This window comes from Panicum virgatum, chromosome 9N (assembly GCF_016808335.1).
Source record: "Panicum virgatum strain AP13 chromosome 9N, P.virgatum_v5, whole genome shotgun sequence".
NCBI lineage: Eukaryota > Viridiplantae > Streptophyta > Magnoliopsida > Poales > Poaceae > Panicum > Panicum virgatum.
Window position 1 is genome coordinate 63,163,121 of NC_053153.1, and position 14,517 is coordinate 63,177,637.

The 14,517-nt window shown below is 41.8% G+C and overlaps 1 protein-coding gene across 4 annotated transcripts; it reads left to right on the forward strand.

The window, feature by feature from the left end:
* The first annotated feature begins 3,854 nt into the window (after positions 1–3,854).
* LOC120689504 (branched-chain-amino-acid aminotransferase-like protein 1) lies at positions 3,855–11,821 on the forward strand. Of its 4 annotated transcripts, none has more exons than XM_039971785.1 (19): positions 3,855–4,111; positions 4,370–4,468; positions 4,817–4,894; positions 4,980–5,072; positions 5,276–5,413; positions 5,749–5,807; positions 5,944–6,046; positions 6,855–7,043; positions 7,134–7,234; positions 7,311–7,365; positions 7,589–7,675; positions 7,789–7,840; positions 8,206–8,291; positions 9,421–9,474; positions 9,603–9,686; positions 9,774–9,845; positions 10,574–10,654; positions 10,922–10,976; positions 11,414–11,821. In XM_039971785.1, the coding sequence occupies exons 1-18, from the start codon at positions 4,007–4,009 to the stop codon at positions 10,964–10,966; spliced, it is 1,581 nt and encodes a 526-aa protein (XP_039827719.1). In that variant the 5' UTR covers positions 3,855–4,006; the 3' UTR covers positions 10,967–10,976; positions 11,414–11,821. The 4 variants fall into 4 exon arrangements, with proteins under 4 accessions (XP_039827719.1, XP_039827716.1, XP_039827717.1 ...); XM_039971782.1 differs by having other exon boundaries at positions 3,856–4,111; positions 10,941–10,976; XM_039971783.1 differs by having other exon boundaries at positions 3,858–4,111; positions 4,823–4,894; positions 10,941–10,976.
* The last annotated feature ends 2,696 nt before the right edge of the window (positions 11,822–14,517 follow it).

Consider the following 14,517-nt stretch of genomic DNA (forward strand, 5'->3'; position numbering starts at 1 on the left):
GAAGCAATCCGGCTTTTCCCAGCCAAGAAACCCCTGAACCCTGGCCAATGCCCGAAAGGGCCAAACCTTGCGGCGATCACAACGAGGGGGTTTTTTACCTACAAGCAGAAATTCGCCCCAGTTGGGGTTTGAACCACATACCTGCAGGTGCCGCCAGAGTGCCTTGACCAACCAGTCTAGCACCCTTTGGCATGATATTGAACAAGTTAAGAACATGAAGTTGCTTTATGTGACTTTGAGCAATTATCTGGTCTTAAAATTAATTTTCACAAAGGTAAGATATTTGTTTTGGGGATGCGAAAGACTGTGAACAACAATATTTGCAATTATTTAGGTGCGAAATAGGCGCTTATCCTTTTCGAATCGCCATGCACTATAGAAAGTTGTCGAATAAAGATTGGAAGGTAATACTCCCTCCATTCACAGATGATAGTCTTATTTTAATATATAAAAATTTCTACACTATAGTCTTATTTGAGTTCATCCCACACATTGCCTCTCGGATCTAGTTTTCAAAAAAAAAAAACATTGCCTCTCGGATCTAACGCCCATTAAATACGTAGTAGCAAATTTGTGCTTCGGCATAGAATAGAAAAGAGATTAAGCGGATGGAAAGGAAAGCTTCTATCTGTAGGGGACCGTTAGTTCTGAGAGATTCAGTTCTATCTGGCCTACCTATGTTCACGCTCGCTTTCTTTAGATACCAAGGGGAGTACTAAAAAATATTGAATAGCCGAATAGCAGCAGCATAGACGCTGCATCCTGAGTTCTTTTTCGTTTGGTTTTTAAGTAGCTATCGCGTGAATGTTTGGATGGTAATTTGAATGTTCGGATGTCAACTATAATATAAAAATAATTATATAAGTTGCAATTAAAGCTCTAAATGAATCTATTAAGTATAATTAATACATAATTAGCGGATGATTATTGTGGTTATTAGTGGTCAACTTATGGACTAATTAGGCTTAATAAATTCGTCCATGATTAAATCACGACTTATAAAATTAGATTTGTACTAAGTCTATGTTTGATGCTCCTAACTGGTGTTTAAACATGCGATGTGATGGGACTTATGATTGAAACTTAAGAAGCAAAACCTAGCCTAAATTAGCTGTGCAGCTATTTTTTTTTGAAAAATAGGTGTGCTGCTCATGGGATCTGCGACCCAGCTCAAGCAGGTGTCGAAAATCCGAAGCTAGCAGGTGGATTTTGTTTGTTTAGCTATAATTCTGCTGTTCTTGCTAACGCTCGCCACCGTACTTCTGCTTCCCAAGCACCCATCGGGGCCACACGAGAGTCGGCATCGCATCAGTGCACCACACCACTCGTGCTCCTCGCCACCTCCCCACCTCCCCCCTACTGCTAAAATAGGAATATTTAATTATTTATCATCCTTACGGAAGACACTTTTTAAGATGTTATTTTTGTACAAGCTTATACATTTTTGCCACTGAGCGAAAAAAAAAGTGTAATGTGTTTGCCATTTCACTGATATGGTAAGCCACATCCCCCTGCCAATATAGATTAAGCATGGAAAATGACCGTGACACCCTCACCACTCTCAGCTTAGCTATTCCCTCCTCTCTTCTACCACTAGCATATGGAACCTACATGGCAGATTCATCTTCAACCGCCGCCGTCAGAGGTTGAAGACATCGCGTCCCCCCTCCGGCCTCCGCACGCGCACGACACAGACGGCGGCGCCCACGAACAGCATGAAACCGCAGCCGATGCATGGCACCGTCTCGACCCTACTGGGCGTTGCCGTCCCTCTCGCTGCTCTTGCGCGGGAAGAAGGGCAGAAGGACCCGACAGTTCGGCACCTCGTCTCGTCTGCGTTAGAGGTAGAGCTCGGGATGCGGAACAGCGCAGGCAGGGCGTACTGAGCTGCTCCGGTTGTTAGATTAAGCCAAATTGAATTCATGGTTCTTGAATTAAGCTTATCCGGTCCAATCAATCATCTCCTCCATCTGTTCCTCGGGTTGAGTTTGCCCCCTTATTCCGAGCTAACATTCAGCTTCTTGTCTAAGGCCTTGTTTAAATGCGAAAAGTTTTAGGTGTAAAATATTGTAGCACTTTTGTTTGTATTTTGTAATTATTATTCTGTCATAAGTTAATTAGGCTCAAAAAATTCTTCTCGCAAATTATAGTCAAACTGTGTAATTAGTTATTTTGTTTAGTTACATTTAATACTTCATGCATGCGTTCAAAGATTCGATGTGATGAGAAATTACGGATTGAACTTGCCTAGCATCAGCAGTCCTGCAGCCGCACTAGCACAAGCCACCTAGTAGAATACTCCCTCCGTCTCAAAATAAATACAATTCTAGAGTTCAAATTTGTCCCACAAAGAATATAATTTTGATCTAGCAACTACAAAAGACAAGAGTCTCCGGAAACTTCTCATACAAAAGAAAATTCAATGTATAGATTTTTTTTACAAAAGACAAATAGTATTTTAGTAATTTCATATTTTTTATTGGTATGCGTGCTTGATTGTAGAATTGTATTTATTCGGGGACGGATGGAGCAGGCAAGATGCATCACTAATCACCATCTTCGTTGCCGCAGCTACGGGTGGTCAACTGGTCATGACAAGGGTTAACCAAACCGTCGGTAACCGGACTGGTTTGACCGGTTACCAGTCAAACCGGTCCGGACCGGTTCCGGTATGGTCCGGTATGAAACTGGTCGAAATTCAAAATTTAAATTTAAATTCAAAAAAATGAAAAATTCCCAAAAATATCCTAAAAATACTTCAAGGTGCGACGAATCTAATGGTGTTAAATTTTCTCAAAAATTCGTTCATTTAGTATAGTTTGCGGGGATTTGAAATTTAAAAAAACATGCATACAAAAGTATACAAATATAATGTAAAAGTAGTACAAAAGAGGGTTGGAGGATTCATTTAGACTAAAATATGTTATACAAATATTTATTTAGTATACTTTGCGGGCATTTAAATTTAAACCAAATAAAATTGAATTTGACCGGTTACCAGGCAAACCGACCGGTTACTAGTCAAACCGGTCGGTATACCGGTAGGAACCGGTTGAACTACGCCTTTTGAATTCAAATTTGAATTCCACCGGTTCCGACCGGTAACCGGTCAAACCGGTCCGGTAAACCGGAACCGGAGCCCGGTAGTTACCGTCGGGAAATAAAACCCTGGTCATGACTACGAAGGTGTGTTGGGGCGCGAGCGGCACGTGCACAGCGCACGCCCTACGTCTGGTGTCTCTCCCCGGAGTGGCTACTGCCTACTAGTAGTGGTGGACGCCGTGGCCCGCGAGGGAAGAGTCGTCCCTAGCCCCACGGCGGAGGTGGTGATTACGCTCGATTCAAGCGGGCGGCTGCACTGATCCTGCTCTCGAACAGCGAAAGCTCGTCCATGGCGGAGTGCGGCATATTGGCTCCGATTGTAAAAGATACAGGGGCAAATAAGTCATTTCGCGGCTGATCCTCACTGGCACGATGAGGTGGCTCGAAATATTGTTGTGTTTAGTTTCAAAATTTCTCTCTTTAAACTTCACTATTCATCTATCACATTAAATTTTTTATCTTATGTATGGAGCATTAAATGTAGGTAAATAAAAAATTAATTGCATAGTTTTGATGTACACGACGAGACGAATCTTTTGAGCCTAGTTAGGTTATGGTAGGACAACAATTACCACAAATAAACAAAAAGTACTACAATATACTATAGTGTCCGATGTGATTTTTTTACCACCATTTTACAGATCTAAACACACAGCATTAGTAAAAATGCCAAAAACGTTGCATATTGACGCGCTTGAAGGTATGGGTGCCAAATAGTTAATTAATCCCACTAAAAATAGCCTGCCTGCGGCTGCTGCCACCAGCGCCCCCACTCATCGGTCATCGCCCTCGCTCCTGCTGGGCTGCTCCCCTTCCCTTCCCTTCCCTTCCCCATCGGATCGAATTCGATTCGGAGGAACAACCCGTCAAATCAAATCAAATCAAACCGGCGAGCCGCGGGCGGATGGGATCGCCGGCGCCGGAGGGGGAGGGCCAGGGGCCCGTGGTCATCCACGCGTGGTCGGCGCCGCGCTCCCTCAGCACCAGCCTCATGTACTCCTTCGCCCAGGTCCGTGGCCCGCCAAACCTCCTGCTTCTGGATCGTAAGGCGTTCTGTCGGGGGAGGAGGGGGTTTGGGGCCATTTGGGGGAGCAGCGAGTAACGGATGGTCCGAGTTCTGCTTCATTGATTGGACTTCAACCATGCGTTTCTTTCTCCTTCCTCCTTGGCACATGCGTGCCATCTGATCATCGGTTTTCTCATATAGCGACTTTATCTCTGACTTTCATCTGCTTTTTTTTGGGGGGGCTCTACTGTCTTGTTCCAGAGGGACGACATGGAGGTGCTTGACGAGCCTCTCTACGCCAATTTCCTGCGTGTCACCGGCCTCGACAGGCCCTACCGCGAGGATCTTCTGTCAAAAATGGTGAGGCTCTGCGCACTCGTTGACTCAGCTGTAACTTATGGCTTGCATTGAATGGAAATAATCACCATTTCATTTGACCTGAATACCTGATGAGATGTTCCAATGATGGGGAAGTGGCTTTTGTATCGAGGTTAATGATTATAAGCTGCATTACCTCTATACAGATGCCACCTCCATACTCTTTTCTGGCCCCAGGTAGCTGCCTGGCTCTAGGACCATCTTAATAGGAAATTCCCATTATTTTATTAATCCCCACCCATTTCATGCAGAGTGCAGCAAAATGTTTCCAGAAAATTGTATAGCAATGCCTTCTCTGTAATTGAGTCACCTGGGGTATTTCTGGTGCAGGAGCAGGACCTCGATGGAAATAAAGTTGTCAAAGAAGTGATATTTGGCCCGGGGGAGAAAACATATCGTTACTGCAAGGTATGACTTCAAAACTTCACCGCACAGCCATTTGTGAAATGCATTGCTTTTTATATCCACTAATCTCCTTTCTTTCTTTTAGTAGCACATCTCAAAGCAACGCCTCCCCAACCTGTCTAGCGACCTGATGAAGAAGGGAAAACATTTCATATTGATACGCAACCCTCTAAATATACTGGTACCTGTCACCTTTTTTGTCTATGCATCACATGCAGCTTGCCATATTCTTCTGTTGCACAATTTCTATTTTCTGTAGCACATCTGCAGAAAGGAAACCCATTATGCTTTCCAAATTATTTTACTTTAGCAGAGTTTGCATATTTTATAGTGTACCTAATACCTACTGGCTAACACTAATAACACTTGCTTCCATATACCCAGCCATCTTTAGATAAAGTCATTCCACCATCCTTCTTGGAGCTTGGTATAGGCGAACTTGTCTCAATATACAGTGAATTATGTGAACTTGGGAAGGCACCGCCTGTGATAGATGCAGATGATCTGCAACAGGAACCTGAGGTAAATATATAATTAGTTAATGCAATCATTTATCAGAGTGACATTGTCCTTCTTATGAATCTAGTCCAAGAATAATAGATGCCATCTTCCATGATGTGGTGCAACAAGCTGCTTTGAAGGGCATGGCATTTTAGTTGCTCCATTAAATCCTCAGCTTTTATGCTTTACCAACCACTCTAGTTCTACATTAGTTTTGATGATCATGACTCATGAGCACTGCAATTTTAAATACTGTGATGCAATTGTTTGGTGGTATCAATCCTTTGCTACAATTTTTCATAAACCATAAAAATTTGTGGTCCAATGCATTCAGTTTGTTTGTGCCTCACATGCAGGCTGTCTTGAGGGGACTCTGTGAGGATCTGGGCATTCCTTTCCAGCCACAAATGTTGAAGTATGTATGTTTACGTTGAACATGAAACTGGCACTAGTTTTAGACTTCTGTTGTGATCAAATATGTAGCTTCACATATATAATGTTTAAAATTGTTTCATTGCGTTAATTCGGTTATAAGTATTACCCCTTTTTAGATGGGAAGCTGGCCCAAAGGAATTTGATGGTATATGGGCCCCCTGGTGGTATAGGAGTGTGCACAAATCTACAGGTTTCTCTAAGTCCCGCCAATATCCTTTGGTAAGCTGACATTAAACACCTCTTTTTTCCAGTATTTCATTAGCACTTCTGTCCTGGATATTTGCATAGATAGTTAGTTATAAAACATTGATTGAAAAGGGCCAGCTGAAAATAGGTAAATGGTATGTATGACAGATGGTCATGGCTGACAAAACATACCAACTACTGAACCACCATGGCAAACTGAAGGATTTTATTTAGGAAAAAGATGATATGAATATCTCCATAAGTTTCTATTTCTTGTATGCAATTTAATAGGGTTTTTGAGGCAAAAGGTGAATGTGGTACCATGATCATATGTTTTGTCATACCAATTTCTTCTGCTGAAGTGACAAAACTATGTGGTTATAGTTATTCGTGACTCGAGCAATTTTTTTCCTTGATAATTTGTTAGTGGGTTTTCCTTGATAAATGATACATCATACAACAATTGTTTAACTGAAAACTTTAGCACAAAGTCATTGGTAGGTTCTGAAATTAACATATAAAATATGGTTCTGATTGATCCGAAACCAGATTTACTATTGTTCTCCTTGAAAAGCCACTGTTGGTACCTAACTTATGATCATGACTTTGTTGATATTTGTTCATCCTGTTGCGTGACCTTTATGCTTTAGGAATGATTAAGCTGTGACCAAAGGAAGCACCTATTGAAAGAGTGTATTGTTAGTAAACAAGCACTTTGCAAACTATCAATATTTTGACATGTTGCCTTTAATAGTTTATCAAAATGCAATTCGTGTTTCTTGCTGTGGTATACCATTTGGTACAGTTCTTAATTACCATGGAGTTTCTTCTTTCGTTGCAGACTTTCCCATCTGCATTTTATGATCTCCTTGAGCAAAGCTTGCCTTTTTACAACATGCTGAAGCGTCAAGTAAGGAGAACAGTAGGATCTCAACAACCACTATTGCCTGATCCTCCTCTGCCTGTCCCTGCGAATAAAAAAATTCTTGTTTGGGTTGGAGATGAACTTTTGCCACGTGACAGTGCAAAGGTATTTGTCACTGGTACCTTGTAATACGCCACCAGTATTATTACATGATAAATATCCCCTTTCTTTTCTCTAATCATCTATCTTTCAAAGGTTTCAGTGTTTGATTCAGTTGTACAAGGAGGAGATGCTGTTTGGGAAGGTTTACGTATATATGATGGAAAAGTATTCAAACTAGATGAACATTTGGATAGGTGCAGTAGCTAGTTCTATCTTTTTGTCAGTATCTGATCTATCTAATGGCTGACCTCCACTTTATTTTTTATCTAGATTGTTTGATTCAGCAAAAGCTATGGCCTTCAGCAATGTGCCCACTCGTGACTGGGTAAATTACCTTTGCTAGGATCTTAATGATTTGTATATTATATTGCAACATGGTTTTTGCTGATGTCTTATATGCCTTCTTGTGCTTGTTTTGGGTTGAAGGCACACCATATTTTGTTTGCTGTGGTTGTCTAGAATTTAATTTACATGTAGAGAGGATTGGTGACAGCCAATTTTGAACTATTTCTGAACTGCGCTGTCATTTTGCACATGGTTTGGTGCAGATTAAGGATGCCATTTTTAAGACTCTGATTGCAAATGGAATGTTTGATAATGCTCATATAAGGCTCACACTCACCCGTGGGAAAAAGGTAAAATACAGATCAAGATTCACGAGGATGTTGTTTTTACAGTATGTTATTTGTTACCTTCTGGGCATAACCTGCTTTCTCATTATATTCACTGGCGTGTTTTTCAAGTGAAGGTAACATCTGGAATGAGTCCAGCTTTCAATCTTTATGGGTGCGCCCTGATTGGTATTCATCTTTCTGTTCACCTTTTTTTTCTATTCTCTTTTTGCATCCATGTGCACTTTTTCCCATTTGCAACATGAGTCCACTTTGGAAAAAAAAAATCATCAAATGTGGGGTTGGACGCCCCCCTGCGCTTACTGTTAACTGCTGCACTGCAAGCGTAGACAAGGCATGTTTTTCCACAAGCCATAGCAGCGCACAAGCTGGTGACTGTTGATTGTCTTGTTATGGTGTAGCTCTTGATATATTTGCCATACGTCTAGTAGGGGAAAGCAATGCATGCCACTATTAGGTCTAATTTAATTATAACTGAGTCTAATTTACATGCTATTTTGCTAGTTTTCAATAAAATCTTTTGTTTTGTTCAGTGCTTGCAGAGTGGAAACCACCAGTTTACGATAACTCACATGGGATAAAGTTGGTAACTGCCACCACACGACGAAATTCTCCCAATGTAAGATCTTCAAATATACTTCTGCACAATTTTGTTTATTTAACTTTAGCTAGCTTTAGGGTTATTTATATTAAACTTAGGGTTGTGGGGAACCATCTCTTGATTCTTAGTGTGACGGTGGAGGCGTGACTGCGTGAGGGTATGACTCCACCCATCAGGATTCAAATTCTGGTGCCCATGAATTACACACATGACACATGCGAGTGCCCAAGAATTACGCACTCACAGGTGTGTGAATGTTGTGTGCTAACATGTGTATCATCCTTGTAACCACAAATAGAATAGCAATTGTGGAGTCTCATGAGCAAATGTAGGTTTACTTATTAGGTGAATTTCCTGCTTGCACAATCAGCAACTTGGATAAATATTAACCAGTATTATCATTGTCTGTGTTACCAGCAACAGACAGAACCAGTAGTAGCTCCAATGCTCCATTACCAATCAGTGATGACTGATACCAGTTTCGTCCATACCTAGTGGCCTCGGCATGTTCTTTTTTCATACAATCACCACTGAAAGCATTGGTTTTATGTTTTAATGGAAAAAAACAGTGTTCACAGTATCGCTAGCTCAAGCTTGAAAATTAATTATATGTTTAGGATCATTGTTAAGCTTATGTATCTCAGACTTAATCTTAAAATGTCATCTCATATTAAGCAACCAAACATCAGATAAGTTGCTCAAATATTAAGGAATTGCAACTAACCAAGTACTGGACAATGGACATATATATTATCTGCGTCCAAGAATTTTGTTGTTTGGCAATTTGGTTTCTTAATATCCACTAGCTTGCCTCTAGCCTGATAATTTCTATTAGACCCGATTCAGGGACATGTTAACTCATAAATATATTTCTCTCCTACCGGCGATATTTGATTAATGATAATGGTAGACAAATGTGAACAGGAATTTATAAAAAGTTTTATTCCACCACTAACTCTTTAACAGTTAGTGTAAACTATTTGTCTCTTTGCTACATCAATTACATTTTTCATTAGCATCAATGTCTTACAGTTTCATTGTTTCCAATGGTTTCATCTGACTCTGATTCAACATCAATTCAAATATTACTCTGTCCTTTGAATTAACAATTATGCATGACCAATGTTATTCTTGTGACTTGTTTCAGAGTATAGATTCCAAGATACATCACAACAATCTTATCAACAATATTCTGGCAAAGGTTCTTTTTCCTTACGATTTGACCTCTTCCATAGTTAGCTCCCTGTGTCTACCTTAACTAAAGTGGTACCTTTTATATCTTTTTGATATTATTACTATTAGTGCTCAGTTATTCATCGTCTTATGCAGATAGAAGGTAATTTTGCCCAGGCTGAGGATGCCATTATGCTAGACAAGGATGGTTTTGTATCAGAGACAAATGCAACAAACATTGTAAGCATACCTTCAGCCCTTCAGCATATCTACAAATAGACATTTATCATGTGATTGTTCTTATACTGCCACTGTGTTTAACTGCAGTTCATGGTTAAGAAGGGAACTGTATTGACTCCTCATGCTGACTATTGCCTTCCAGGAATTACACGCGTGACTGTAAGTATAATTGGATTCCAGCTGGAACAACTGGGGCCAGTCTATACAAGTGCCTACTTTCAATTTAGAGCACACAAAAAACTGTATTTTTTTAAAGATATTTTTGTTGTATTTGGGCACCAATACTCTTTCCAAGGCTCAAGTGGTTTCACAGTATTCAAATTCTCTTGACGGTCAATACTACTAGATATTCATATAAAATATTTTTTTCTTAAAATGCAGGAATGGTTCTTTCTGCTTTCATTTGATATAGGGATTTTGACATAATAGGAAGTTGGGTTGGTTCCTTTAATCCATTATTTTATATGTTCGAATTATTGGATTAGATGTTCTAACTATCATCATGGTGAAATGTAATATATTTGAAATACAGAAGTAAAAAGTCCTCAGTAGCCTTACTATGTTCCTCTGGGTACTGCTCATTTGCAGTATTTGGAGGATCGAAGTATAGAACACTAAAAGTAGTTCTGTTTTCTGTGTTAAACAAAGAAGAGAAACTACAAGTAACATATGTTTGCATCTGGAAAAATATTCTGATTTATGAATATGTTGTGTTACTGTGTCCTTGTGGCATTTCCAGTTCTGTATATTGGCTTTAGCTATCAGAAAGTGCTACATTAATGCATCAATATGGAAATATGCACAATTCTTGTTATTTGAAACAGTGTGTTTACTAAGTTGAACATGTATCTTTCTAATATTGCTCTTAAAAAATATAAAAACAACAGGTCATGGATCTTGTGGTAAAAGAAAACTTCGTATTACATGAACGACGCATCAGTCTGTCAGAATTTCATGCTGCAGATGAGGTATGGTACTTTACTTACAGATATCAGTTATGTATTTTCTTAAAGTTACGTGCAAATTTTTGTGCCAACTTATATGATCTTTTAACTAGAGGACTCTTAGTCGTAACTTCCTGTTGATGAACATGACAAGATGTAGTGTACTTTCTCAGATTTTCCCTATCGAGAGGCTTCCATGTAGGATTTGCCCTGCACATAAAACTTGATTTTTAGAATTATGCCTGTATTAGCATTAGTCTGCCACACCCATGATATGCTGAGCTCTTACAGCTGTCGTTGTCACATGCAGGTGTGGACCACCGGAACAATGGGTGAAATTACACCGGTGAGTTGACTTTGTTTTGCTACAGTCATGTTTGTGTTTTTCCTAGTCAGTCGATTGTATGGCTGTCAAATGGTTCTGAATTCTGATAAGCTTGAAAAGTGAAGTTGGATTAGGTGAATGATAGTGTGCAGAAACACTTGCATATATTCTCTTCCGAGGAACATTATTTGCTCATTCTTATTGGTTATCAAAGAAGGTTTGGCCACCCTAAATAGATGGCCCTCCATTCTTTTACATGCTGACAAGTGACATCAAGTATTACTACGCCTGAACTTGTAAAGTGCTTTTTTCAGCAACTCCCCTTTTGCTACTTTCATATATGAGCATGAATGTTCTGATATGATTTTTTTTCCCAACAACTGTTCTGAGATGAGTTGTTGCCATTGTTGGCATATCCTATAGCTGCTTTGTTGCTCATACGTTCTGCTCTGATATAGGTTGTAATGATTGACGGGCGTGAAATTGGTGATGGGAAAATAGGTCCAGTCACAAGACAAATCCAGAAGGCATACAAAATCCTGACAGCAGGGCAAGGGGTACCAATACCCAGAAACGATGTGGCATAATCGTCACTGGGGCATTCCTTATCTAGTTATCTACCATGAGGACCAACCCTCAGGGAGCCTGATGGCATTCATCTAGAACACCAATAAAGTAATAACTGCCATATGGCGAATTGGCGATGCACCAGCACCATGCGTCATTGTTGTACCAAACAGGATACTGTGTATTATTATCTACAGCTGAAGATCATGTTATTCAATGAGTCATGGCATTGGCATGCGCTTGTATGTGTCTAAGATGGTTAATAGTAGGTTGCCAACTCAATTTGTTTTTGCTGTTCTTATTTCTGATCCGATTTATCATCATTTTCACTGCATACTTGGTAACATTCCAATGCTAATACAAATTTATAAACTTCTGAACCTGAAAACTTGTAGTGGGAAGCTATGGCAAATATTGGCAACAAAATGAGTCAATGACTAAAATTGTTTTGCGCCAGACACATAGTTGGTCAAATGTTGCTTCCTAAGATGTGACAAGCTGCGACTATGAACAAAACAGGCAAACACGCGCTCATCAAAAGAAAAAGGATTAAGTTCGTTAATAATTTGAAAATTGTGTATACCGGATGGGTTCCCTTGTGATTAATTTAAAATAATAGATAAGGAGAAGTCAAAACACATAATCCATCTGCTCTTCGCTAAACTACTCTGTTGCCCGCCGTAATGAGACTGAAACAAGCTAGGGAATACTCCATGTCTACTTGATTGTTCCATCTCTTAGGCTATCTCCAACCATTCTCCCTCTCCAACTCCTCCAAAACGTACTATTTACTATATTTTACTACCTCCCTCTAAAAGATTTCTCCCCCCTATAACTCCTTCTCTCCAACCATTCCCCCCATATCTATTCCCTCTATATATTATCACTCATTAACTAACTATTTATTTATCGTTTTTTAATTTAAAAAATCATACAGTATTTGTACTGTCATAATACGCATTATCATCATGTTACGGGGCTCAAACGGGATTAATATCGTGAAGAAACGGTGTGATTAGAATATAAGGGGAGTTAAAACCCACCCTATATATGAGGGGAGTTTCAACTCCCCCCGTATATAGGGGGAGCTTTGGGGTCCCCCCCAAAGCTCCCCCTACGTAGGGTGGGGGGCGGTTCCCAGGGAACCGTTGGAGCAAGCCTTAGGGTGCATTTAGATGTCCATATTTGCGGGCTTAGTATTGAATTGGGTCCAATACCAATTCGGCCATGGTATTCAAATGACCACAATTCGAATTCTATTATTTGGATGACTATTGCATTCCCTTTTGGAACTGTTAGAAACAGTCAATTCAATTCACTTTTGGATGTGCAAAAGGAAGATATTGGAATTTCTCATCCATCTGACACTCTGCTCGGTCAAGCTGAAGCTTGACGCGCCACTCATCCTTGAGCTCCTTCCACCGTCCATGGAGAGAGGGGAGCGGTGCGACTGTTGAAGGGAGGATGCCAGTTTGGTGGCGGAGGGAAGCGGTGCCGATCCTCCATCCATGGAGCAGACGGAGGGCGTGGCCCGCTAGTGGAGGTAAGGGGAGGCGGTGTGCCTCACCGTCGGAGGGAGGGGGAGGGCGGCGCGGCCCGCAGATGTTAGGGAGGGAGGGGACAGAGGTGTAGCCCGTCAGCGGAGAGAGGGGAGGGTGGCGGTGCCCTCACTGGGGAAGGAGATGATAGATGCAAGGGAGAGGCGAGGTACAGACCAATAATAACGAATACTGAGGGATTCGGCTGGGCATTGAGGATGAGAGCATCTCCAGCAATACTCCACAAACTAGACCTTTTATTTGGCATGTTGGGCTCTTCCCATATTTTGAGGAGCTGATTTTTTTCCTTCAACTCCAGCAAGAGTCTCTATATCTCAGCCTCTACTTCCTCCTAACATGTGGAGCCCATTTGTTAGTCTCCTTTCTTGGTTTGTCTCTCCTTTCTTCTTCCCCATTGTGCTGGAGCTCAGTAACACGAGCGTCGGCAAGAGGGGCGGTGAGAGCTCAGTCCTGGCGCCGAGGCCGGCGGCTTGCGCGGCACTTGCCCGCCGGAGCTTGGCCCGACGCACTGATGAGCGGAGGGCGATGCCTCGCACGTTGCGGTGGCAGGGCCCGACCAGAGTTCGGCCTGGTGCACCGACACACGGAGGGCGGCGCCCCGCGCGGCATCGGCGGGGAAGGTCCGGCCGGAACTTGGCCTGGAGCACCAACATGCAGAGGTCGGCGCGGCACCGGTGGGAAGGGGCCGGTCAGATCTAATCCCAGCACACGACGCGCGGAGGGCGGCGGCTCACGCGGCGCCGACGATTAAGGGTCGGCCGGAGCTCGGCCCGTGCACGGACGCACGGAGGGCAGCGTTTTGCGCGGCGCCGGTGGGTAGAGGAGGTGTTGGACGGGAGTAGGAACGGAGCATGGGCATGGAGGGAGAAAGAAGAAGCAGTTGTGGGTGGGACCCACGAATAGAGGGCTCCCTAGAGACCCCCAGGTCTAGAGGGTGGAGGGGGAGGAGATTTGGAGGCCTCCTTATTTTAGGGACTCAGGTAGAGGGTCTGCTGGAGTTAAATTTTTGGACTTCACTCTCTAAATTTGGAGTAGGGGGCTTAATAGAGGGTCTGCTGGAGTTGCTCTCAGAGAGGGTGAGACTAATAATGGTTGGTATTGGTGTTGATTTTCAATTCGAAATTCCAGAACATCCAAACAGTCCGCATTAGGAGCTACCAATGCCAATTCCGATTTCCACGCCTGAATGTCTACATCCAAACGGACCCTTATAAAAATAGACTATGCATCTGGCAAAAGAAGCCGGGCTTCTTCGGCAGGAAACATGAATCCATGGACCCTTATCTACATTCAAGCCAATCAAAAGATGCAACACCAGAAGTCCAGCTCCAAATTATGTATTATGTTCGTGCATCACACAATATATTTAGACGAACAAATGAAGACACATACAGAGCATAACAGTAGTACGGAGAGGATACCAGAGCTACGTAGCT

Excerpts from the sequence above, each read along its gene's own strand:
- LOC120689504 (XM_039971782.1), top strand. The coding sequence starts at position 4,007 with ATGGGATCGCCGGCGCCGGAGGGGGAGGGCCAGGGGCCCGTGGTCATC. Across the intron at positions 7,676-7,788 it reads CACTCACCCGTGGGAAAAAG|GTAACATCTGGAATGAGTCC; the intron begins GTAAAATACAGA and ends TTTCAAGTGAAG. Across the intron at positions 9,687-9,773 it reads AGACAAATGCAACAAACATT|TTCATGGTTAAGAAGGGAAC; the intron begins GTAAGCATACCT and ends GTTTAACTGCAG.